The sequence below is a fragment of the Vipera berus genome (assembly GCF_964194415.1).
Source record: "Vipera berus genome assembly, chromosome: 2".
Classification (NCBI taxonomy): Eukaryota; Metazoa; Chordata; class Lepidosauria; order Squamata; family Viperidae; genus Vipera; species Vipera berus.
The window spans coordinates 160923270-160948634 of record NC_138203.1 but is presented as its reverse complement, the minus strand read 5'-3'; the positions used below and the strand labels follow the sequence as shown (position 1 = coordinate 160948634).

The window sequence follows — 25365 nt, the reverse complement described above, 5'->3', positions numbered from 1 at the left end:
CTGTATCTAAATGAGAACTAACGGTTTAAGATTAACTTACTACATAAAGGACCTCCATATAAATTTTATAAATCAATCAGTTCAATATTAGGGATCCCTCTCTGAGCCCTGATGCCATCATAAAAGTTCCCTGAGAATTCTAGAAGCTGCTAAACGAAGGAAAGATGGAGAAACTAGCTTTCTGGAACTCCCATTCAGTCAATGCAATAATGAAAGTGACCTCAAGAAATTCCTTCTTTTTGCCATGATATCCTCACTGATACAACTTTTTTTAAATTACAGTTCACCTCCCCCCCATAGATATTCCAATTAGGGAAACTGTTACAATAGCAATGAAAAATGTGACTTATAACCACTTTGTGATGCATGCAAACCAGCATTTGCATTTCCTGCATCGGATGAGGAGAGCACATCTTTCTCCTTCTGTCCTGGCCACTTTTTACATAGGCACAATTGAGAGCATTCTAACAAACTGCATCACTGTCTGGTTCGGTGGCAGCAGTGCCTCAGATAGAAGGTCCATACAGAGAATGGTAAGGACAGCTGAGAAGATCATAGGGAGCTCCCTCCCTGGTATTCAGGATGCTACTTATAAGCGCTATGTGCTTAGAGCTGGAAGCATTGTGAGAGACCCCACACACCCACTTCACGGTCTTTCTGTTGCTCCCCTCTGGGAGGAGGTTTCAAAGTATTTCTAGCAGAACCACTAGATTCTGTAACAGCTTTGTTCCTTATGCCATCCGTCTTGCAAATTTGCAGGATTCTTTTTTTCTGCCATGTATATGTATACAGACAAACTAGACTGTGTTGTTTCTCTGTGTCATATATATATGTGTATGTGGGTATATGCATAATTTTTGTCATGTTTATGTAGTGTATATTGGAGGTGGTTACCCTTTGAGAGCTGAATGCAATGAAATTTCATTTTAATATATGCTGATTAGTGTACATTTAAAGTGACAATAAAGCTATTCTATTCTATTCTATTCTATTCTATTCTATTCTATTCTATTCTATTCTATTCTATTCTATTCTATTCTATTCTATTCTATTCTTCACACTTATAATCGGTGCAGCATCCCCTTGGTCATGTGATCAAAATTCAGAGGTGTGGCAACTGACTTATATTTATGATGGTTGCACTGTTCTGGGTTCATGTTATCAACTTCTGCAACTTTCTGACAAGTCAGTGGGGAAGCCAGAACCAGTTAACAACCTTGTTACTAACTTAACAACTGCAGTGATTCACTTAAGAACAATGCCTAGAAATGTCGTAAAATGGGGCAAAACTCACTTAACAACTATCTCGCTTAGCAACAGAAATTTTGAGCTCAATTGTGGTCGTAAGTTGAGGGCTACCTGTATTTTGTTGTATCCTTGTTTTTAAAGGGTGTTAACAGTTTGTAAACCACCCAGAGTGGCTGGGAGTTGGGTGGTATATAAAGTTAATAAATGTTTATTATCCACCAAACATCTTTTTCATATTTCCCATTATTGCAACCTCACACATCCATGTGGCACTCCAAAACATTCTTTTCACTCCATTCCAAGCAACTTTCACATGTTGTTTTTCCCTTCATCCATTTTCCATTTATTCTGGGAGGAGAGTACAAAAGATATTAATTCTAAACAGTTTATTGTCTAAAATGCTCCACAAGGAACATGACAAGGAAGGGATGAGAAATGTGAGACATAATGGGCCAACATGAGAAATGGTCTACTTTAGAGAACGCATGGGTGGGCAGTTGAACCACCTATAATTCATACAGTTTTATGATGGCCTGATGATCAACACAGTCACTTGGCTACCTAGAAAAGGACTGCTGATTTTCTGCTGACATTAATGGCATGACACCAAGCAATCTAATTTCTGCCAACTAACTGTTAATGTAATAGTAATAAGAAATCAGTGAACTGTAACAGCTGGAAGAAAGCTTCATTACTTTCTCTTTCTTCTGAGTAATCTGAGACAGCACTGTAAGGGAGGGAGAGAGCCAAACTGTCTGAGGGGAACTGGGTGGTGGAGCTGTGAAAGGGTTTTAATCCAAACTGTTTCAAATTAAATATAAATCAAATCAAATATAAAACATTCTGCTTTGAATAGAAAAAATCTACTCTGAGTGCAAAACAGCCTGGTTTAAACATTTCAAATATGCTCCAAGTTTGAATTAGATCTGTTACAGTAACAGTATAACAGAGTCAGAAGGGACCTTGGAGGTCTTCTAGTCCAACCCTCTGCTGAGGCAGGAGACCCTATACCATTCCAAAAAAAAAAAATGGATGTACAATCTCTTCTTAAAAACCTCCAGAGATGGAGCACCCACAACTTCTGAAGACAAGCCATTCCACTGAATAATTGTTCTCACTGCCAGGAAATTTTTTCTTTAGTTCTAGATTGGATCTGTCTTTGGTAAGTTTACAACCATTAATTTTTGTTAGGTGCTTTGGAAAATAGGTCGACCTTTTCCTCTCTGTGGCAGCTCCCCAAACATTGGACATAGCACATAAGCATTGCTTGAGCAGAGTTCGTAAGATTGTCTGGGACACTACACATCCTCTTCACAACCTGTTGCCTTCTGGGAGGAGGGGGCTCTGTGGTATCCGAAGCAGAACATCCAGATTCAGTCCCAGTTTTGTTCCATACAGTATTAACCTTGTGAACTCTCAAGCTTCCTCCTTCTGTGATGTATTCAAGATGGACAGTGATTAATATTTATATGTTACTTATATGTAAGGGTGTAGGTCTATATATATGTTGTATACAGTATGTTTTAAATGTGTGTTATGTATGTGTACACTTTGAGAGCAAGCAACTAAATTTCATTTTTTAATGTGCGCCATTGTGCCCACAGTAGAAAATGACAATAAAGGTTATCTATCTATCTATCTATCTATCTATCTATCTATCTATCTATCTATCTATCTATCTATCTATCTATCTATCTATCATCTATCTATCTATCTATCTATCTATCTATCTATCTATCTATCTATCTATCTATCATCTATCTATCTATCTATCTATCTATCTATCTATCTATCTATCTATCTATCTATCCATCCATCCATCCATCCAAGACTGCTATCAAGTCACCCCTAGGCCTTCTGTTCGTTAGACTAGACATACCCAGTTCCTGCAACTGTTCATCATTTTATCCTCCAGTATCCTAATCAACTTTGTTGCTCTTCTCTGAACTCTTTCTAGAGTCTCAACAACTTTTTTGTATTGTGGTGACCGAAACTGGTATTTGGTATTCCAAATGTGGTCTTACTATGCAATATAAAGTGATACTAACACTTCATGTAATCTTGAAACTATCCTTCTGTTGATGCAACCTAACACTGCATTGGTTTTTTTTTGGCAGTTGTACCACACTGCTGGCTCATACTTGTGGTTTTCCACTAGGATTCCTATATTTTTTTTTCCTTTTTGGAAGATTGAAATCACATCAGCTCTTTTCCAGTCCTCTGTTAATTCCCCAGTACTCCAGGATCTGCCAGAACTCCACATCTGCCAGCTCCTTCAGAATTATGGGATGTAATCCATCTGGTCCTGATGATTTGAATGCATCTAGAGTGAATAGATGTTGTCTTATTCACTCTAGGACAGCGGCTCCCAACCTTTTCTATACACCGCACCAGTGGTGGGATTAAAAAATGTGAACAACTGGTTCTCTGTGTGGATGCCGCTTCCGGAAGTCCATTCTGGGCCTGGGCAACAAAAAATTAGCAAACGGTTCTGCTGAAGTGGTGCGAACCAGCTGAATACCACCACTGCCCTGCACCCCTAGAACACTTCTGATATATTCTCGTACTCGTTATAAAAGTTTGAAATAACAGCAACGAATTATGCATATACACTATAATTTTGGAATTCATTGACATTTATATCCACTGGATCCATTTATAGGCATTATGTAAAGCAATCCACTGTAAGGCAAGCTTCAGTTTTGTTCCTTTATGCTTTTAAAATGGAAAGAATTGAACATATGACACATCCTAGTACAAACTGCAGACACTGCAAAATAGATGGAAAAAAGGCACAGGCAATTTATTTATTTAATTTAATTTTTATACCGCCCTTCTCCCGGAGGACTCAGGGCGGTGTACAGGGCAATACAATAAAATACAATATATAAAAATTAAAAAAACATTAAATACAACGGCCCAATTCAATAAATTAATACAAAGTGTTAAAATACCCCTAAACCCATCAGACCAGGCCGGCTTGTTCAAATAAATATGTTTTTAGGTCACGTCGGAAGGAGCGAAGGTCGGGAGCCGTCCGGAGCTCCACCGGTAAACGGTTCCAAAGGTCTGGCGCGCCCACAGAGAACGCCCTCCCCCTGGGGGCCGCCAGTTGACACTCTTTGACCGACGGCACCCTAAGGAGGCCCTCTCTGTGGGAGCGCACTGGACGAAGGGAAGTTGATGCCGGCAGCAGGTGCTCCCGTAAGTAACCCGGACCCATGCCGTTTAGGGCTTTATAGGTCGTAACCAGCACCTTGAATCTTACCCGGAGGGCAACCGGAAGCCAATGCAGCTCACGGAGCAGAGGTGTTACATGGGAGTATCGGGAAGCCCCCACCACCACCCGCGCGGCTGCATTCTGCACCAGCTGGAGCCTCCGAGTAGTCCTCAAGGGCAGCCCCATGTAGAGAGCATTGCAGTAGTCCAAACGGGAGGTCACGAGTGCATGAGTGACTGTGCGCAAGGCATCCCGGTCTAGATAGGGCTGCAACTGACGCACCAGGCGAACCTGGGCGAAGGCCCCCCTAGTCACAGCTCCTATATGATCATCCAAGGAGAGCTGTGAATCTAGGAGGACATCTAGGTGAAAATTTGCAGAAAAATATTGCTTTGGGTTAAAAATATTTTTCTGGTAAAGCTTCAATAGTGATAACTGAGACTGTTTCTTTCCAAGGAAAGAGATGCTGTTTGGGGAGAAACGTTCACTAATTCATAATATATTCATTTGCTCAGAATAACCAACATGCTCTATTTTGCCATTCATCTTTACTGCAGATTAAAATATTTGTCTTGAGCATTTTGTTTTAAGGTAAAGAAATGCATGCTCAGAATGCTTCCTTGGCTCTTTCCTCACCTTACTCTCAAAAGGCTTCACTGTGTTATGGGCTGAGGTTATCCAAAGCTATAGTTAATAAGAAAGAAGGATATACAGTAACGAGCACACTTCTTCCAAAGTTTTTATTTTTCTTATGATCTTATTGAAAGAATTGGGTATAGCCAATCGCAACAGATATATATTGTGGAATGGAGAAGATGGATCGAATATATTCAGAATAAATATGGGACTAAAAAGTTTCATTTAGCATTTGAATAAGTAGTGGTTTTATAAGATGTATTATTAGTTACTTGTTATTTGTTAGTAATATAGTTATGTTTATGGAGAGTTAAAGTGCGATAGAATTTAATGTTTTATTTTTGTTGTTAGCATATTGTAGCTTAGGTTTGTAAGTTTATACCCTGTATTCAGCTCTGGGAAGTTGGGGAGGGGGGAGGGGAGGGGAGGGTTGGGGGGAGGGGAGGGGGAAGGAGGGTTTTTTTTCTATTTAAAAAAATGTACTGTAAAACTTTTCAATTAAAAAAAAAAGAATTGGGTATAGCATCTTTTAATTTCCTGATGAAACAGATTACAATAGCTAAGGAGCATGACAAAGAGCAAATAATCTTGCATTTGCTGTCGAAGCTCCGGCTGAGAAGCCCAACAAAGCAAAACACCAGAGACATTACGATCTCTAATGTAAACTTGATTAGGCATTAGCAAACTGGTACGATGGAAGGAAAGCTAGCTCTGAAAATATGGTAGGAAACAGAATTAAGAGAGTAAAACTGTCTCTCCCCTCTCTGACAATTCAGGTCAACATTGTCCAATTAAACTTCCAGCAATTGTTATGAGAAGAAACTTTGGTTGGCCAAAACATCTCTTCAGCGGCTTCAGCTCTCACATTGATAGGGAGCACCTGTGGATCCCAAACTCTCCGCTCCCACCTCCCTCATAACTGTAGACAAGCTAGAAGCACTAAGGCGGTCCTAAAGACAAAAAATTTCATAGCTTGACATTTGCACTCAAAGGCAGCTAATTAGAAATACTCCATCTAAGGAAGGTGCATTCTAACTATATGGGGAAGCGCTGCACTTGATCAGTGGATAAAGGCCAGACACTATTTTTGCTGTCTGATTTTAAGCTTGCTCATAGGAGAGAAATCCCCCAAATATCTCTTTTCCCATACCTATGAGATCTGTGTGCAGTTAAATTCCTGGCATGCAAATACAGATGGAAATGGAAATGTGATTTACAGATGGTAAGTCCTATTGATCTTTGGCAATTCATCTGTACATAACTAGGATTATTTGAATCACCTAATGGAGAGGTTAAGAAAGAAGAAGTGAGATCTCTAACAAATGGATTTTAGGCTCTTTATCAAAGGTTGAAAGTGCCCATCTTCCTCATAGAGGGACTCTATAAAATTTAAAGAGAGGCAAAAAAAAAAGTAAAGGAGTACCTGCAGAAGTGGCACCTATTTATCTACTCGCATTTGCATGCTTTCGAGCTGCTAGGTTAGCAAGAGCTGGGGCAAGGACAGCAGCTCACCCTGACTCGTGGAGCTTGGGTCTCAAACCTGGGCTGCTGGCTTTCCAGCTGACAAGCCCAGCATCTTAATCACTCAGCCACCGCACTGCCCCTAAAAGAGGCAAGGATGATTAAAATTTAATGATAGAAATTAAAAGGCAGGGGGACAACTTTCAGAGCTCTATCTGGCCCTACAGATGTTTGCTCCTGTAAGAGGCTGCAGAGCTATGTTTTCACATCTTTTCAGAAGGTCAGGAGAATAGGGGTCCACCTCAATTCTGGGGTGATTGTTCCACAAGGTGGGGGCAACGGCAGAGAAGGTTCTCTTCCTGAATCCCAGGAGTCGGAATTCTTTAGCTGACACAATCTTCAACATACTTTCCCTGACTGAATAGGTGGGATGGGCTGATGTAATGGAGAGAAGATGGTTCTGTAGGTAACCTGGCCCTATACCCACATAAGGTTTTAAAGGTCATAATTAACATCTTGACTTTATATCTCTCTGCTCCCAACAGTTCATTAGCATTGGTGCTTGCTTTTATTGAGTTGCATGCAAAGGTTTAAGCATTTCTGGTCTGATTGTAAGTTTCCATGAATTCCCTATGTGAAGAGATCTCTGTTCACAGAGGATTTGTTGGAGCGTACAGTTTTTGCACAAGCTGCATGCTCAGCTCTTACTGGACTGTTTTTTTTCAACTACTGCAACTGTGATAGTTCACTCCCACCTGCATTAGTATTATTAGTATTAGTATTATATACTTATTTAATATGCTAGGATGTTATCAAAAGCATTTATAGTGCAATATTATGCTTGATTAGTATGCCCCCTCAACCTCAATGGGCAAAGAGGTTCCCCCCTTTCAGAACACGTTTTTAATCATAGAGTTTAAGGTAGATAAGCAATGACCCAAAGTATTACTAATTTTATCAGAATTCAGTTTCAAATTAATTTTCAATAATTTTACATAGGATTCAGCTACCAAAACTGCCATGAAATGGCAAATGAATACAGCAAATTAAGCACTTCAACCTGTGTAGAGTTTTAGACATTTTAAACCACTGAATTCATGCATGCTTGCTTTTGCACAAGTCTGGGATGTAAATGGTATAAACGTTTTAAATTTCAACTGTCTACATTTATCTTTCCCTGAGGATTTTCTCTGGATGAGGGGTTTCTCTAGCCTGGATTATGGTATATTATGATATTATGTGGATTGTGTTATTATTATAAGGTGTCTGTCTGGTGTTGTGAAGCTAAGTTCATGAATATATAGTGCCTTTGGAATAAGAACAAGCCCTTTTGTACTGTACTAGAAAAGTTTTTTCTACAACTTTTCACTTTTGAGTGACCTGAGGAAAATCCACCATTGAATAGAACAGAAGACAAAACAAAAAAGATGACCAGCTTGTTACTAACAACTAATACAGTATGTAAATAGTAAAAGCTCAAACATTGATTTGATCAATTAAGCAATTCTATCAATTAAAGAATTATCCCAGAAAATACGTTTGCTATGAACAGACTGGTTATAATTACACACATGCACTTTGGGATGTCATGCAGTTTATTTATGCATCAATGGTTGTGCGGTGGATTATTATAAAAGTTCAAACAGAGACTTTACAGAAGAAGACATCATGTTTTATTGTGTTTTCCGTTGATTTGTCTGAGGATAAAGTCTGGCAAGGTTTTATCTTTTTTTTACAATTTCTCTATTTTTTAAAAAAAACAACAACAACAATTGCAGCTAATTTAACAGTGTAACCTTATGCTTTCTATTTTCCTTGGGAGAAGTGAAGAAGAGAAAGAAAAATCCAGAGCTTCTGAAAACACTAGGTTGCTTAGGAAGACAAAGGAAATGCCGGACTGTGCATGTCATTGTTAATTACTTAGCAGTAGATTATACAGAAAAGCTACTTAGTTTGTGACTCCTATTCAACTATCCTAGATATCTCAACCAATAAAAATGATTCATGCTTGCCAGCTTTCCTTTTATTTATTTTTTTAATGATTTCCCTGTTTCAGATGGGCTGTACTTTTTAAACGCTGATGTGCATTTCTCCTACTGAACCGTACAGAAGAGTACTCAGCCATGGCTATGTTTATCTCCTGCTCATTAAACATTGATGCCAGCTTTGAATTACAGTCCCCACGTGGAATATTGGAAGTATGTTGTAGGAGATTACAGACCATTATATTATAGAAAGCATTCCTGGCAGTTCTTCCCTGTTTTTCTACAAAAAACAAGCAACACTGGCTTGAAGACTTTACAGGGCATGGCCTGACTATTTCATTAATGGATCTCACATGCATGGAGTCAATGACATGTAACAAAAAATTAGTGATCAATCACAGAAGGACACTTACTAAAGGCAATTTTTAACAAGAGGAGTAAATTCTGTTTTTCCAACCACCTGGGGGAAAAATTAGTTTGCTCTCTTTATAGTTATTACTTTATAGTTGAAAGTTATTTCATCCCAGAAACATGTAATCTGAAATCAAAAGGAAACAAATAGATCTCCAAAGCAATGCCCAAAGAGCCAACAAAAGTTATTTTTTAATTAGACAAAAAAATTAAAACTACCTGGAAGTAATCATATTAAATGTAATTAATTATTGTAATCTAAAGCAGGGGTCGCCAACCCCTGGGCTGCAGCCCACTACTGGGCCGTGTGAGCAGTGGGCTGGCGAGCATGCGCGTGCAGCTCGATTTGCACGAGCGGTGTGCTGGCAAGCATGCACATGAGCAGCTCAACTTGCAGAAGCTGAGTTGCGGGTGTGTGCATGTGGTCCTGCTGCTTGCACAAGTCGAGTGGTGTGTGCACACATATGCAACAGTCCACTGCTGGTGCCACCCAGCTCCCCTTTCCACACACACCCCGATCTGAAGTATCTTTAATCAACTTTAGTTTTTGTCCTGACTCTGAACACATCTGGAGTATGGGGTTTTGTTTTTTTTTAATCAAGACACACAGTTCTATTACATTATTGTGAGTTACAATTTATTCCATTTTCAATATGTATTCAAAATTACAGCCAAATAAAATCAGAGGTATAGATTAAAGGCAGGATGGTATACATAGTATTGCACCTATTTTGAGGTCACTGCATTTGTTACCACTAGGCTTCCTGACGCAATTTATAAATCCCACTACAGTGTAGTGGTAGCTTAAATCAGGGACTCCTAATCAAGCAGGTTTCTGTCTGTTCAACTAGTCATCTAGAAAGAACATGTTCAGAATTCCTCCTCCAGGTGAGATGCAAGCAGTTTGGGCTAGAAATCAGACATATAAATTTAGGAAATGCATTGCTTCCAGTAATATGAATGACCTTGACTCTTTTCTTCATCTCGAAGGTCTTAAATACCACATCCTCTCATTAAGTGACTGCAATACATTCCTTAAATTGGAAATGATCACTAAATGTACATGTGACTGCAATATTATATGAATGTAACTTTTCAATAAAATAAAATTAGCTTATGTGCTGTTGTTTCCTGTCTGGTCAACCTTGTAAGGTTGACATCAATCTTGCAAATCTGAAAGTATATTTCTCCCCGTTTGCTTTGAAGTCTAAGAAACTAGGGACTCCTCTTGCCCCACCCACATTCCTGCTGTGGGTTCAGTTACCTAACCCAATAGCCTGTCTGTTAAGATCATTCTCACATATCATTACAAGGCCCTCCTGGGAAGAGTTGACTTGGAGATTTGGGCATCTGTTGATTCTGCTCCAAACTGGATTCAAGCCTTGGAGAAGGTTCTACAGCAGCGGCTGGAATTCAGTGTGGCTTGGTTATCTAGGACAGGGCCTGCAACCTTGACAACTTTAAGACTTGTGGACTTCAGCTCCCAAGAATTCCTCAGCCAGCTGAAGTCTACAAGTCTTAAAGTTGTCAAGGTTGCAGACCCCTGATCTAGGAGAAGCTTGGTCCTGATGAAGTGGACTGGGTACTCGTATAGCTTGCTTACTTGTGATCCATGCCCATCGTGGTTGGCTAATGGTGGTGAATTCTTCCTTGACCATTTTTTAAAGAGGCAGTGGTTCACCCACTAAACAGCCCACTGCAGGATCCAACTGTATTGAACAATTTTCACTTGGTCTCAACCTTCCCTTTTAAGAGAAGATGGTTATATCATAGCTGGTGGATTACTAGACTTGCAAGATTTATGTCAGTTCTCCCAGATAAATCAGTCAGAAAACACAACCAGACAAACTAATTCTACTTTATTGTAAAAATATATTAACAGAATTTTGTAAGTCTGAAAGTACAAACTCCCCACCCCACTTGTGACTGTTTTATCCACTTAGTCAGGTTCTTCCTATGTTTCTTTCTCTGACTATCACTGGGGGTTCCTGCGTCTCTTGTCTAGACAGCATTGCTTCCCCTTGTCCCCTAAGGTCATCCACACATTCCCTTACGTATAGAAAGGCAAGCTTGAATCGTATATTTGGACTGTAAAAATCCAGGTGACCACTAGATGGCAGCAAAACATTAATATTTATGTATCTCTCTGCTGCCGTCCAATGGTTATCTGGATATATGTAACCCAGATATAAGGGACGCGGTGGCTCAGTGGGTTAGGACGCTGAGCTTGTCGATCGGAAGGTCGGCAGTTTGGCGGGTCGAATCCCGAGTGCCGTGTAACAGAGTGAGCGCCTGTTACTCGTCCCAGCTTCTGCCAACCTAGCAGTTCGAAAGCACATAAAAATGCAAGTAGAAAAATAGGGACCACTCCCGTGGGAAGGTAACAGCGTTCTGTGCGCCTTTGGCGTCTAGTCATGCCGGCCACATGACCACGGAGACATCCTCGGACAAGCGCTGGCTCTTCGGCTTTGAAACGGAGATGAGCACCGGCCCCTAGAGTCGGAAACGACTAGCACGCATGTGCGGGGGAACCTTTACCTTTACACCCAGATATAACAACTTTTCACTCCGTTTTAAGTAAGCTAAAGAGTCACCATGAACCTAAAAACCCTTGTGATTCTCATCTCCATAAAGTAAATAAATATTATTGACAACCAATGACCAGCTCAAAAGCAAAAGTAATACACACTGTGATAGTATGTTATAAAGCAAAGTGTCATTTAACATCTGAAATGTCAAGCCAATGGAACTGAAGTAACTTTAAGAGAGGATTCAGGTCCAAATACAAGTTTCAGTTTGATCATACCACCCTAAATGGTGCAAGCCTCCACACTGATGTTTCTAAGCACATGGCGAGCAGAAAGTAAGACAGAGTTAGATGTCTGGCATACTATGTATAACTTCTTTCAGACTGTTTTTCCTATTCATTTAAAAGTCGAAGAACCAGATTTCTAGCTATTGGTATTCAACTGATTACACTACAGTAAGCAGCTGCAATCAAGGCACCCTGGGGAACTTAAAAGGACTTAGGTATTTTATTTCTCTGCTTCCTCCCCATCTTATTTGTTCAAAGTTCATACATTTATCTGATTCCATGGAGATGATTTTGCAAAGTTTTTAATCAGCCCGAAGGAAATCACATGCCTCTGTTCTGGGGAAGGAAGCAAGTAATGGGAAGAGCATGCTGGTTTAATCATTATGTTTATTCCTCGATACAGATAGTTCTATTCAGCAAAGAGAATTAGGGAGGGGGGGAAAAACCCTCCTCCACCTTTGGAGACTCAGATGACTCTCAAACAATGAAGGACTAAAATCCTTGTTAAGTCCTTGGAACAAAAGTAACTGAATGATCTAATTGAGAACAGTGTTTATAGAAGAGAAACCAACAGAATTCAGTGGAAACCCAGCAGAAAACACATGGAAGGAAATATATGAAGCACGTATGTGGATGTCATTTCCTTTGTGTTTGTTGCTAAGGTTAGTCAGATGTGATACAGAATGCCTATTTCTAACATTGCAAGTTCTTAAAAAGAATAAAAACAACAACAACAACAAAAATAGCAATAAAAGCCATAAGTAACTCGACTGGCCTAGTTTAATTACTGTGCTCAACTATCCCATAGTTTGCTTGATTTTGATTTAAGATGTTTTCTGAGTTCATGTTTTCACACAATTTAATGTTTACATGCTTAATATATAAATTTGGGCACTGTGATTGCTCAGTAAACATAGCCTGAATAATCCATGGCTTACCTTAGTGCTATGTATGAAACCAGTTACTCTTCGAAAGTGTCAAATAGCAAAATAAATTCAGGGCGTATCTATTACCAGTTTTTAATGCAAGAATGTGAAACACCAGATCTGCTTGGAACAGGGCACCATAGAAAAGAAGTATTTAAAAATAAAAAAATCATTCATGAAAGAAAAGAGTCTTTATCTTCTGTAATACATCAAAGATTAATGTTTTGGCTATTCTTAAGCTTGCATATGCACCCTTTAAAAAGTGGTTATTTCTCATTGGTGATGTGGAACAAATGCCAGACACAACATCAAAAATTCAGCTTTCCATGAGAGTGGATAATTCTTGCCACTTTATGTAACTTCACAAAAAACATATCAACCTTCCCCAACTTGCAGCTCTCCAAAAGTTTAACTACAAGTCTGATCAACCCTAGCCAGGCCTATTATTTTGCTACTTAGAGACGCCGCTGTTAAGTAACTAAACATATCCAGAGGACATTCTTTCTTTACACTGATTGTCACTACTATAACAAATGAACTTCCTTTAGCTATCTTTCTTCACTTATTTGCTTTCAAAAAAGTTGCAAAAATAGTTTAGCAGAACCAGGTTGTTTAGGGGTTCCGGGGGAGAAGGTGTACAATTGTCACATTTCTGTCTGGACTTTGTTCAATTCTTCCTAGTAATTAGCTTTTGATGTAGCATTTTAAATTAACTAAATGCCTTTTGGCAATGTATGACCTGGGTGTCTTATCAGTGACAAATCAGGAAGGCATAGGTGCACCAATTTATAGGTTGCTGAGTAAAGATAAGATCAGTTGGTCAATGTTTTACATCTAAAGTGACCCAGTACAAAGGAAACAGAATGATATTATCAAAAGGCACTGGAAGGTGCTATTTGCATATGCACAAACTTGGGCCTTGAACCACAATTTAGAAAGCAACATTTGACCCCATCTCTGTGTAAGTAAGGATGAGAAATAGTCTTGTCTATAAGATGGTAAAATATTCCTTGATCTTGCAGGGCATGTAATGTAGCATTTGACAATCTTCTTTCCCCCTCATACTTCTAAACACAGCACAATAGAACTCAGTTGTCCATTTCCATGTTTAACTGTTATGAATGTTCATGTGCAGAAGAAGACTAGGTCCTATTTATAAGAACAATTCTATATGATATAGCCCTGGTTTGACCACTTAGCTTTATCAAAGGATTGATGGAATCACTTGCCCGTTTTCATATCTTGTTTTAAATTAATCATGAGGATAAGATTTCCTACCCTGTGTTTCCTCAAAAATAAGCCTGGGTGTTATATTTATTTTTAGTCCAAAAAACCCATTAGGGCTTATTTTTGGGAGTGACTTATTTTGCAGGCAGAGGCAGAGGCACTGGGTGGAGCGGAGGCAGGGTCATCGCGGGTGGGGTGGCAGGCCTGCTGGAGGACCAGGTTGGAAGGCGGGGCTGAGCACAGGAACCATGGAGTTTTGCGTGGTACAAATGAGGTAGAAGATACTGTTACCGCACCAAAGCCATTTAGTCCGAGGTGACCACTGAATGTTGTTTCAGCTTTTACGCTGTCCCTTGACTAGAAAGGGTCTAATTCAGGGATCACTCCCCTTTTCCTTCAGCATGGCCCAAGCTCCCTGTGCTTCTTTCCAATTCTGCCTCAAAGCCTCAGCGATTCAGTTCTCTCCTGTCCTTCCCAGCCTGTCCTTCCCTAACCCCACCCCCTTCCTTCAACTACCACCTCCTCATTTACCTATTTCCACCCACGAAGGGCAGGCTTTCTTTCTCGTCACGTCACTTGTTCTTCTCCGGGACGGTCTACAAATGTGACTTTGAGGCAGCAGCTGGATGAGTTTCAATTGCCAGGCGTGGCATCTCGATGCTGTGGATTCTCTGCTCTGCAAATTTTGTATCGGATCTCTCTCACACACATGCACACACACAGAGGTTGGATCAGATCTCTCTCTCTCTCTCTCTCTCTCTCTCTCTCTCTCTCTCTCACACACACACACACACACACACACGGGCCCCTGAGCTCTTGGCTTGCTAAACCTCACTTGGGACAGAACTTCAGCACCCAGCATACACCAGGCTGAAGAGGAGCCCTCCTGTAAGCCTGTCAATGCTGCTAACATTGGATGTTCTTCCTCTGACAACAGATGGAAATGTAGCCATCTTTTCTCTATCGCTTTTAGAGTTCGTTGATGCTGGGAGAGGGAATGTGGATGACAGTCCAGCTAGTCATAACAATAACTCAACTGTGGAAGCCCAAGGTTATTAGGTCCAGAGTTGATAGAAATTTGGCGGGCAGGAGTGATGGGAGAAAGCCTGTGCTTCAAGCTAATTGGGGAATGTGATTTATGACTGTTAATTGGAGGAGGGAATTGTGCTTTGCTACTTTGTGCCAGGGGAGGGGAATTCAGTTTTTGGCTTCAACTACGTAGTGCCAATACTTTGTTTCTCGAATAAAAGATTCTTTAAGGAAAACAATGCCTCAAAGTTCTTTTGAAGAGATTCATCTGTCGGAACCATGACAAAGCCAACCACCAAACTGGGTGAAGCCCTCCAATAAGCCAAAACCAACGGGCGATGCTCCCCTCTCCTTTCAGAGTGGGACGTGTTCTGCTGCTGAGAAAGTAACTGAGCAAAACTTTTGCAAGAAAACAGCCCTGGAGAAGAACAAGAAACAAGAAAGGAAGCCTGCCCCACGTGGGTGGAAATAGGTAAATGAGGAGGTGGTAGTCGAAGGAAGGGGGTGGGGTTAGGGAAGGACGGGCTGGGAAGAACAGGACAGATCTTTGAGGCAGATTTGGAAAGAAGCACAGGGAGCTTGGGCCATGCTGAAGGAAAAGGGGAGCGATCCCTGAATTAATCCCTTTCTAGTCAAGGGACATTGTAAAAACTGAAATCACATTCACTGGTCACCTCGGACTAAATGTCTTTGGTGCGGTAACAGTATCTTCTACCTCGTTTGTACCATGCAAAACTCCATGGTTCCTGTCCCTCCCCTCCCAGCCCCGCCTGAGCTACCTCACATCCCATGCGAGAGACATCAAACTGGCCACGCTCACCCCACCCCCACCCCCCAGGCGACCGCAATGCTAGGGCTTACTTTTGGGGTAGGGCTTATATTAGGTCCACTCCCCAAAATCAAGCTAGGGCTTATTTTTGGCGTAGGGCTTATTTTTGGGGAAACAGAGTATCACATGCAACATCTATTACTACACTGTCTCGTTCAGTGGGATAGTAAAGAAGATCTCACACAGACAGGAAACGTTTAGATGATCATATTCAAATCCAGGAGATAAAGATATAATCTCACTTTCCCGAGGCTCCTGGTTTCATTGTCCTCTAATTCAGAGTCTATGTGCACATGTCATGTGACCCTTGGAAACCAATTGTGCCATCCCTTTGGAAGATAGAGTAAAACAGATTCCTCCATTGTTGCATTTCCTTTATCCTCTTGGAATTTGCTACAAGGGAAATGAATATTGGAGCACAATAAACTTCTCAGTCATATTAAAGCAAAATCTAGAATTATATGTGAAGGTTTGGGGCACCTGGAAATGGCTTTACTAGGCCTTCTTCTCTGAGTCAGTCATGGAAGTGCAGCCAATGACCCTATCATTTATATGGGTGGCAGGGAGAAAAAGAGGAGAGTCTGCTGAACGCTCAAAGAACCCAATGAAATTATAATATCTGGCTACCCTTCCCCTTGTGAAATAATCAAATTTACTGGTAACAGAAATATAATAGATTAAGAGGAATGTGAATTGGTTTGCACACATTCCTCTAGACCTGTACCATTCTGGCTTTAGGCCCGGGTACAGCACGGTGACGGCATTGGTCGCGCTGGTGAATGATCTCTGGCGGGCTCGGGACAGGGGTTGCTCCTCTGTCCTAGTCCTGTTAGATCTCTCAGCGGCTTTTGATACCATCGACCATGGTATCCTACTGCAGCGTCTCAGGGGGTTGGGAGTGGGGGGCACTGTTTTACAGTGGTTCTCCTCCTATCTCCTGGGCCGCTCGCAGTCGGTGTTGACAGGAGGGAAGAGGTCAGCCCCAAGGTCTCTTGTTTGTGGAGTTCCTCAGGGGTTGGTCCTCTCCCCCCTCCTGTTCAACATCTATATGAAGCCGCTGGGCGAGATCATTCGTGGTTTTGGGGTGGGGTATCATCAGTACGCTGATGATACCCAACTTTTTCTTTCCACCCCGAACCAACCCAGTGATGCCCTCGACGTGATGTCCCGTTGCCTAGAGGTGGTCCGGGTTTGGATGGGGAGAAATAGGCTTCGACTCAATCCCACCAAGACTGAGTGGCTGTGCATACCGGCATCTCAGATGAACCAGTTTTGTCCATCTTTAACTATGGGGGGTGAGGTGTTCCCCCCCGTTGATAGGGCTCGCAACCTGGGCGTCCTCCTGGATTCATGGCTCACTTTGGAAGATCATATAGGAGCCGTGACCAAGGGGGCTTTTGCCCAGGTTCGCCTGGTGCGCCAGTTGCGGCCCTATCTGGACCGAGATGCCCTACGCAGTCACTCATGTGCTCGTGATCTCCCGGTTAGACTACTGCAATGCTCTCTACATGGGGCTGCCCTTGAGGACCACTCGGAGGCTTCAGCTGGTGCAGAATGCGACTGCGCGAGTTGTGATGGGAGTTTCCCGATACTCCCATGTAACACCTCTCCTCCGCGAGCTGCATTGGCTTCCGGTTGCCCTCCGGGTGAGATTCAAGGTGCTGGTGATGACCTATAAAGCCCTAAATGGCATGGGTCTGGGTTATCTTAGGGAGCACCTGCTGCCAGCATCAATCTCCCATTGTCCTGTGCGCTCCCACAGGGAGGGCCTCCTTAGGGTGCCGCCGGTCAGTGAGTGCCGGTGGGTGATCCCCAGGGGGAGGGCGTTCTTTGTGGGCGCGCCTGCCCTGTGGAACGACCTGCCTGTGGAACTCCACACCGCCCCCAACCTTTGTTCGTTTCGCCGGGACCTAAAAACCTGGTTGTTTGATTTATCTGGCCTGGACTGAGGGGTTTTAATTTTTTAAATTTTAAATTTAAATTTTAAATTTGGGCTATTGTTATTTAATCCTATTTTAATTTTAACTTTATCTTAACCTTTGTACTGTTTTAACTGTTTTTAACTTTGCCCTGTAAACCGCCCTGAGTCCTTCGGGAATAGGGCGGTATAAAAATCTAATAAATAAATAAATAAAAACACAGCAATTTTCCATGTAAATAAGTCCATTTTCCTACAGCTATGCAAGAAACTAGACATAAAGAAAGGTGACATGGCTCAGACTTCTTACAAGAAGGGTATGTACTGTGAAGTACTCTCAAGCATCAGGAGCTACATGATATTTTAGTTAATATGGTCTATTTTACATTTCAAGTAACTATTAGCAGGTAATTAAGAACCTTACTAACAGAGATAAGTGACAAGAAGCCATTATTGTGATTTCATTTACAGAATCAGGAAGACAGTTTCTCTGAAAGCAGAGATTGTAGGGAATTGATTATCATCATCAAGAGTATAAATGGATGAGTTCATCTTTCAGGTAAGATGCCCAAGTTAAGTATTATTTATTTGGACCACTTGCTTCTTGGTGATCAAAACTTGTGGCTTATACAATTACCTTTCTGGAAAGCATCCTCAGAAATAAATAAATAAATAAAAAAGTTCCCAAATGTGTTTTTTCAAGAGGCAACTGGACTTTCTTTTTTCTCTTTGAAGATGCTTCGCCTCTCATCCAAGAAGCTTCTTCAGCTCTGACTGGATGGTGGGGAATGGAAGGATTTATATTCCTTGCAGACAGCTGATCATTTGCATTCTAATTTAGAAAGTTGCTGAGGCCACCTGGAGGTTTATCTGTGTCCTCAGGGTCACCTCAATGGTGCAAATGGGTGTGGAGCCTTCTTGGAACCGCTGAAAGGACCGTGTTGTAGACTGGAGATATATAATGTCGTATCCCTCCCCCTATGTTGAGAGAGGGCTGTTCAATTTTGACACAGATGACCTCTTTGACCCCTCTTTCAAACCAGCAGTCCTCTCTGTCCAAAATGTGGGCTTTGCTGTCTTCAAAACAGTGGCCTTTGTCTTTTAAATGCAGATGGACTGCTGAATCTTTTCCTGATGGGTTTGTTTTTCTAGGTTGTGCCACATGTAAAAATAAAAAAATTAAAAACTGGCACAAGCACAAAGAAAAATATTACTAGGGTATCTATAGCCTATGGAACAAGAACTACTAAAAGCAGAAACCACATTAAGAGTAGGGGGCACTTGAGCTTGCATTGTAATATTTGGTGAGTAATGGAAGAGACAAGAGGGTTCCCAAAAAGAGTATTTATTGCTTCGTTTGCTTTTAACTGGGTAGATCACAAGATATCATCGACAGCTCTTAAAAATAGGATGGTACCAAGCGATCACATCTGCCTACTGAACAATGTACGGGATGATTAGGAAGCAATCAAAGACAATATAGAGCAAACAAATGTTCCCAAATTAATAGAGGAGTGCACTGACATTGTTTTATTGCCCCCTTATATTCTGCATATAAATGAAATAAACATCACACAAATACTGGAGTAGAAGAAATGGATTTTCAAATTATAATTCTAGGAAGAAACTTTAACAACATCAGATATGCTGGTGATATTGCTTTGATGTCTAAGGACTCTTTTGTTAAAGGAGAAAGAAGATACCAAAAAGTCAGTCCCCTTCTCAATATTAAAAGAAGTAAATTATTACAAAGCCAACCCCATACAAATAGGCAGAGAAGTAGAATAAGAAATACATTTTGTCTTTCCAGCTAAGGGGGATGATGACTTTATCAATGAAATAAAGAGGCATCTGCTGCTGGGGAGAGAGAGTATGATAGATCTACTCAAAAGGTTAAAGTGAGGACATAGGAACTGACAACAAAGCCATGCAGTATCAAGGCCTTCAATGAAAGTTGGACCACCAGGAAAGCTGAATGGGGAAAAAATAGTTTTTGAATTATGCGGCTGGAGAAAAAAAGTTATGAATACCTTGGAATGCAAAGGCAAATCATGAAATGCTAGATACCAAACAAATAATGAAGAAAAAGCTTAAATAACTTGGAGACACAATGCAAAGTCATGAATCACAGAAGAACCTTCAAAACAACGAGCAGAAAGCAAGGTGGTTGCATATTCACCAATGATAAAAGCATGAATTTAATGGACCAAATGTTTACTTCTTCAAGATCCTGACAACTGACAAGGATCTTTAACATCTCCTTGCAAACAGCATGTGTACCATCATGCTTAAAAGCAGCTACCATTGTCCCAGGCCCAAAGAAAACTGCAGTTGAGTGCCTGAATGACTACAGACCTGTTGCATTAACGTCTGTAGTCATGAAATGCTTCAAAACACTGGTTCTCCAACATCTTAGGACATGTCTCCCACTGGATTTCGACAAACATCAATTTGCCTACAGGGGGAACAGGTCGACAGACGATGCCATAGCTACTGCTCTACACTCTGTAGCAAGCCATCTAGAGAAACCTGGAAGCTATGTCAGGATGCTTTTTGTTGATTACAGCTGGGCTTTCAACACCATTTTGCCAAGCACTCTCATTGAAAAGCTGACTGACTTGAAATTTCCCCGCTCCATCTGCGATTGGATTAAAGATTTTCTCAGGGACCGGTTACAAACAGTGAGGGTCAGGTCTGTTTTATCCACCCCCTGAAGCTTTGCACCGGCTCGCCACAGGGCTGTGTGCTTAGCCCCTACCTGTACTCATTGTACACATATGATTGTGTATCATCCGACCCATCTACTGTGATAATTAAGTTTGCAGATGATACCACCGTAGTGGGTCTTATTACAGGTGGAGATGAGACAGCATACAGGGGGGAAGTACAAAAACTGTCCATATGGTATTTCAAGAACAACTTGCAACTGAACATCGGCAAGACGAAAGAGATGGTGCTAGACGTCCGGAGGAAAAAAGAGGAACCTGCCCCACTTTACATGGGGGGGGGGCGGCTGTGTGGAGAGAGTTTCCTCCTTTAAATTCCTGGGAGTCTACCTCTGTGAAGATCTTACCTGGAAAGTTAATACAACGCAGGTGGCCAGAAAGGCCCAACAGAGACTCCATTTCCTCAGGGTCTTGCGGAAGAAGAGGGTAGAACAATGGCTAATGACCCTCTTTTACCGGTCTACTATAGAGAGCGTCCTCTCGTACTGTATTGTGGTTTGGTATGCTGGTCTGACAGCCGCGGATAGGAAAGTATTACAGAGGATGGTGAGCACAGCACAAGACATTGTGGGGTGTCCCCTGACACCACTGGATGACATCGCCAGGGCTCACTGCCTTGGAAGAGTGAGGAAAATTCTCAGGGACGACTCACACCCTGGTCGGTATCTCTTTACTCTCCTACCATCAGGTAGGAGATATAGGAGTATAGCCAGCCGTACCAACAGGCTGAAGAACAGCTTTTATCCATGGGCTGTTAGGCTCTTGAACGGGAAATAATTTTTATAAACTTTATGCATAATTGACTTGCGAGGCCGGTGTGTTGTGCAATTAGCTCACATGGTGTAATAAGATGGAGGGTTTGTTGTCAATGTGAGTTGTGGGGGGGGGCACGAAGGGAGGCTCAGCCAATCTCAATGTATACATGGTTGTACTTTGACAATAAAGGTTCATTCATTCAGCAGAAGGGTTTGCCTTCAGAAGTTATGGATGCTCCAATACTGGAGATTTTTTTTAAAAAAAAAGATTGGACAACATTTGTCCAGAGTGATATTGGGTCTCCTGCTTGAGCAAGAAGTTGGACTAGAAGACCTCCAAGGTCCCTTGCAACTTTGCTATTCATTTGTCACACTTGTTTTTCTTTCAAACTATAAACTAAGGAGGTGAGGAAAAGAAGCAGAGCTCTTTGTTTACACAACGCATAATTTTAGCAAATAATACTGGTATCCTATGAACTCTCACTTTCCCAATATCCATCTTTCCTAGCATCCCAGAAGAAAAGCTATGGTTATAATACTCAGTATCTTATTTTGCAATAACTTCAGATCCATGACAGCTTGGGAATGTTTCCTTGGACACAGATTTTATACTGTTTTTTTCAGTCATATACTATTACACAAGAAAAACTGAGCGGGCCCTCCTTATAGCATTTAGAATAATGGACCAACAGGTCTTTCTAAGGACCCACTGTTTAACTCAGGGGTCTTCAAACTTGGCCCCTTTATGACTTGTGGACTTTAACTCCCAGAATTCCTCAGCTCTGCATGCTGGCTGAGGAATTCTGGGAGTTGAAGTCCACATGTCATAAAAGGGCCAAGTTTGAAGACCCCTGGTTTAACTGAACGCTGTCCTTCTTGAGAAGAACCAGCCCTCATTACACCAACCCTCTTGAGTTATAATTTTTTATACAGGACACTTTTAAAAGCTGTCACTGAAGGAAGCTTTCCAAACTTTCCCACACCCTTATTACAGATCAGACTGAAAGAACTCACCAACACATGAGAGCGGCTACCACAGCAGTCCAGGTGATGCAACAAGAATTGGGCTTCTTAGTCTCCGACTCGTCCTCCTTCTTGCAGCAAGACAGGCAGATGAGATAGATGCCAAGGAAAACCAGGTTGAGACCCAAGAAGAGAACTCCGGTCAGAGCCAAGAGGATCAAGGACTATGAGACAAGAAGGGGAGAACTTTCTTTAAGCCTCTGTTTATGGCTTAAAAAAAAAACAAGTAAAACATAAAACAAGAATGGATAGAAAGATTCCGGTACACCACAGCATATAAAATTAGTTTAAAATTAGCCTTTCTAAAATGAAGTTCACTTGGAATTTGTCTTGCTTAAACTACTGGAAAGCAAAGGAACAGAAAAGATGTCAAATGCGTTAAGATCTATTTCCATCCATAGGCCAACCTGTTTAATTTAAATCGGGCAGTTGCCAACTAAATTGTTAAATTCTGCTACAGCATCCACTTAAACCAGAGGTCCCCAACCCCCGGTCTGTGAACTGGCACCAGGCCGTGGCATACGAGAAACCGGGCCACGCAAACAAGCGAAGCCCCATCCATGGGATGCAGGCAGCACACGAGGCCACACCCCCTCCGGTCCGCGGAAAAACCTCTCCCCACAGAACCAGTCCCTGGTCCCTAAAAGGTTGGGGGTCTCTGACTTAAACAGCTATTTATTTATCAAATATATACTTCTCCTGTAGTTAAATAAACAAGGCAAATCAAATTTCATGGAACCTAAATAAGAATCCCTATAAACTCAGAGAATCAGTAGGTTAAAAATGATCTTATTTTATTTATTTCTATCCCGTCTTTATTATTTTTACAAATAACTCCAGTTGGTGAACATATCCATCACATTTTCCTTCTCCCTATTTTCCTCATAACAACCACCCAGTTAGGTGGGTTTGGCTGTGAGAAAGTGACTAGTCCAAACTCACCCAGCTGGCTTTCATGGTTAAGGCATGACTAGAACTTATGGTCTTCATAAATAGTGCTCATATTGCAGAACTTAAGGCTCATTACATTTGCAAATATGCATGTGTGATAAACACAAATCACAAATAGTAGAGATAGATATATTAGCCACTACCAGCTGTATGCCCAACTGTCTCAGTCATTTCTGACTTGAGTGGTTAAAAGGAAAAAAAAATAAGAATCACCATCTGTTTTCCAAAATCATAAGAACTAGTCTTACTTGCTGGGGATAAGCATCTAAATGACCATTTACAAGCTTTATGTGCCTAAACAGAAGTGCCATTCTCCTACAAGAGGTAATTATGCCTTAGGCAACTGTACCATTAATAGCTGCATAAGTGCAGGCTAATTCAAGGCCCTTTTATGGCTGGCGGTGATGCAACTGCCTATTTACTGATTTTTAAAAATGTTTTCCAACCCATCATCCAGTTACCTCTGCAACATGGAAGTGGTTTTAGTTTTGTAGGCAGAAAGCAGGCTACATTTAGAATGCCTGGAGCCAGCCAAACGCTCTACATGAAAGATGGAGTTTCCTCACCATGTGAAACAATTTTTTTTGCATTACAAGCCATTCTGTATTTGTAGGACTATAAATACAAACATTAAGAAAAGTGCAGCTCTAAAATGCAAATGAAATCCCCAATTAAGCAGGAAAAAATAATAATAGGATGGCTCCTGATAAATCTTTAACTTGCTCCTTAATTCGTTCTACCACTTTAGAGCTCACATCCTTCTCTCACAACATGGTGTGTCTATATGGCATTATTATCTGTTGACTGAGAGAAACTTTTAGGATATTCTGCTAAAAATCTTTCTTTTTTTTCCTGTGAGTATTAAAATGTTGGTTCTCTATATTTTAGGAGAGATGGTTCCAGAAAGCAGGATCAGTCATGCCTTTCTTTCAAAGCTAACATTTGATAGTACGTCCAAACGATTTTCCAAAAGCCTGTCCATTTTTGCAGAACCTTTGCTGCCATTCATACTTTTACTGGAAATATATTGTTTATTATAATGTAGTATAGGTATGAAGGGACGCGGTGGCTCAGTGGGTTAGGACGCTGAGCTTGTCGATCAGAAGGTCGGCAGTTTGGCGGGTCGAATCCCGAGTGCCGCGTAACAGAGTGAGTGCCTGTTACTCGTCCCAGCTTCTGCCCACCTAGCAGTTCGAAAGCACGTAAAAATGCAAGTAGAAAAATAGGGACCACTACGGTGGGAAGGTAACAGCGTTCCGTGCGCCTTTGGCGTCTAGTCATGCCGGCCACATGACCACGGAGACGTCCTCGGACAAACGCTGGCTCTTCGGCTATGAAACGGAGATGAGCACCGGCCCCTAGAGTCGGAAACGACTAGCACGCATGTGCGGGGGAACCTTTACCTTTACCTTTTATAGGTATGAAGCATGTTTTAGCTTATGCCACTATTACGGTTTTTATACAAAGTCGATGTTTTATTAATGGAAACACCAAGATCAGAGAAAAACCTTATTGCTGCATACTGCGGTTTGGGAGCGAGATATATACTCTATTTTGACTCAGTTGATTTACTTTCCCTTGTGAAGGCTTTGAACAAGATACTAAACTGTTATGTAGTATGTATGGACTTGATAATAGATTGGCCCATCATGAACAACATTTTTTCAGGTGGATGATTTCCAGTCATGTAGTCCTTGACTTACGACCACAACTGAGCCCAACATTTTCGTTGCTAAGCAAGACAGTTTGTAAGTGAGTTTTGCTTCATTTTACGACCTGTCTTGTCACAGTTGTTAAATGAATCACTCCAGTTGCTAAGTTAGTAACATGGTTGTTGAGGAAATCTGGCTTCCTCACTGACTTTGCAAAAGGGAATCACATGTCCCAGGGACACCGCAAACGTTCATAAATATGAGCCAGCTGCCAAATGTCTGAATTTCGATCACGTGACCATGGGATGCTGCAACAGCTGTAAGTGTGAAAAATGGTCATAAATCACTTTTTTCAGTGCTGTTGTAACTTTAACGGTTGCTTATTTGGGAGTGTTAGGTTATATTCCATATTTTTATATAAAAAAAATTATAGGCTGTATTGCCTTTGTCTTATACAATTCCAGTTTTCCACCCCTCCTTGCATATTGAAACATTCCAATCTGATGGGCTCTGTCTTCACTTGTTGGGTTGCTAATTATTTTTCAAGCAAAGC

At 41.3% G+C, this 25365-nt stretch overlaps 1 protein-coding gene across 1 annotated transcript in view; it reads right to left on the bottom strand.

The window, feature by feature from the left end:
* The window catches only part of TTYH2 (tweety family member 2), a gene marked incomplete at its 5' end in the record, with an annotated part of 96546 nt that overhangs the window by 45313 nt on the left and 25868 nt on the right, over positions 1–25365 (bottom strand). Inside the window, one exon of the mRNA XM_081320035.1 lies at positions 22201–22373. Coding sequence (XP_081176161.1) covers positions 22201–22373 — 173 coding nt within the window. The remainder of the gene's footprint in view (positions 1–22200; positions 22374–25365) is intronic.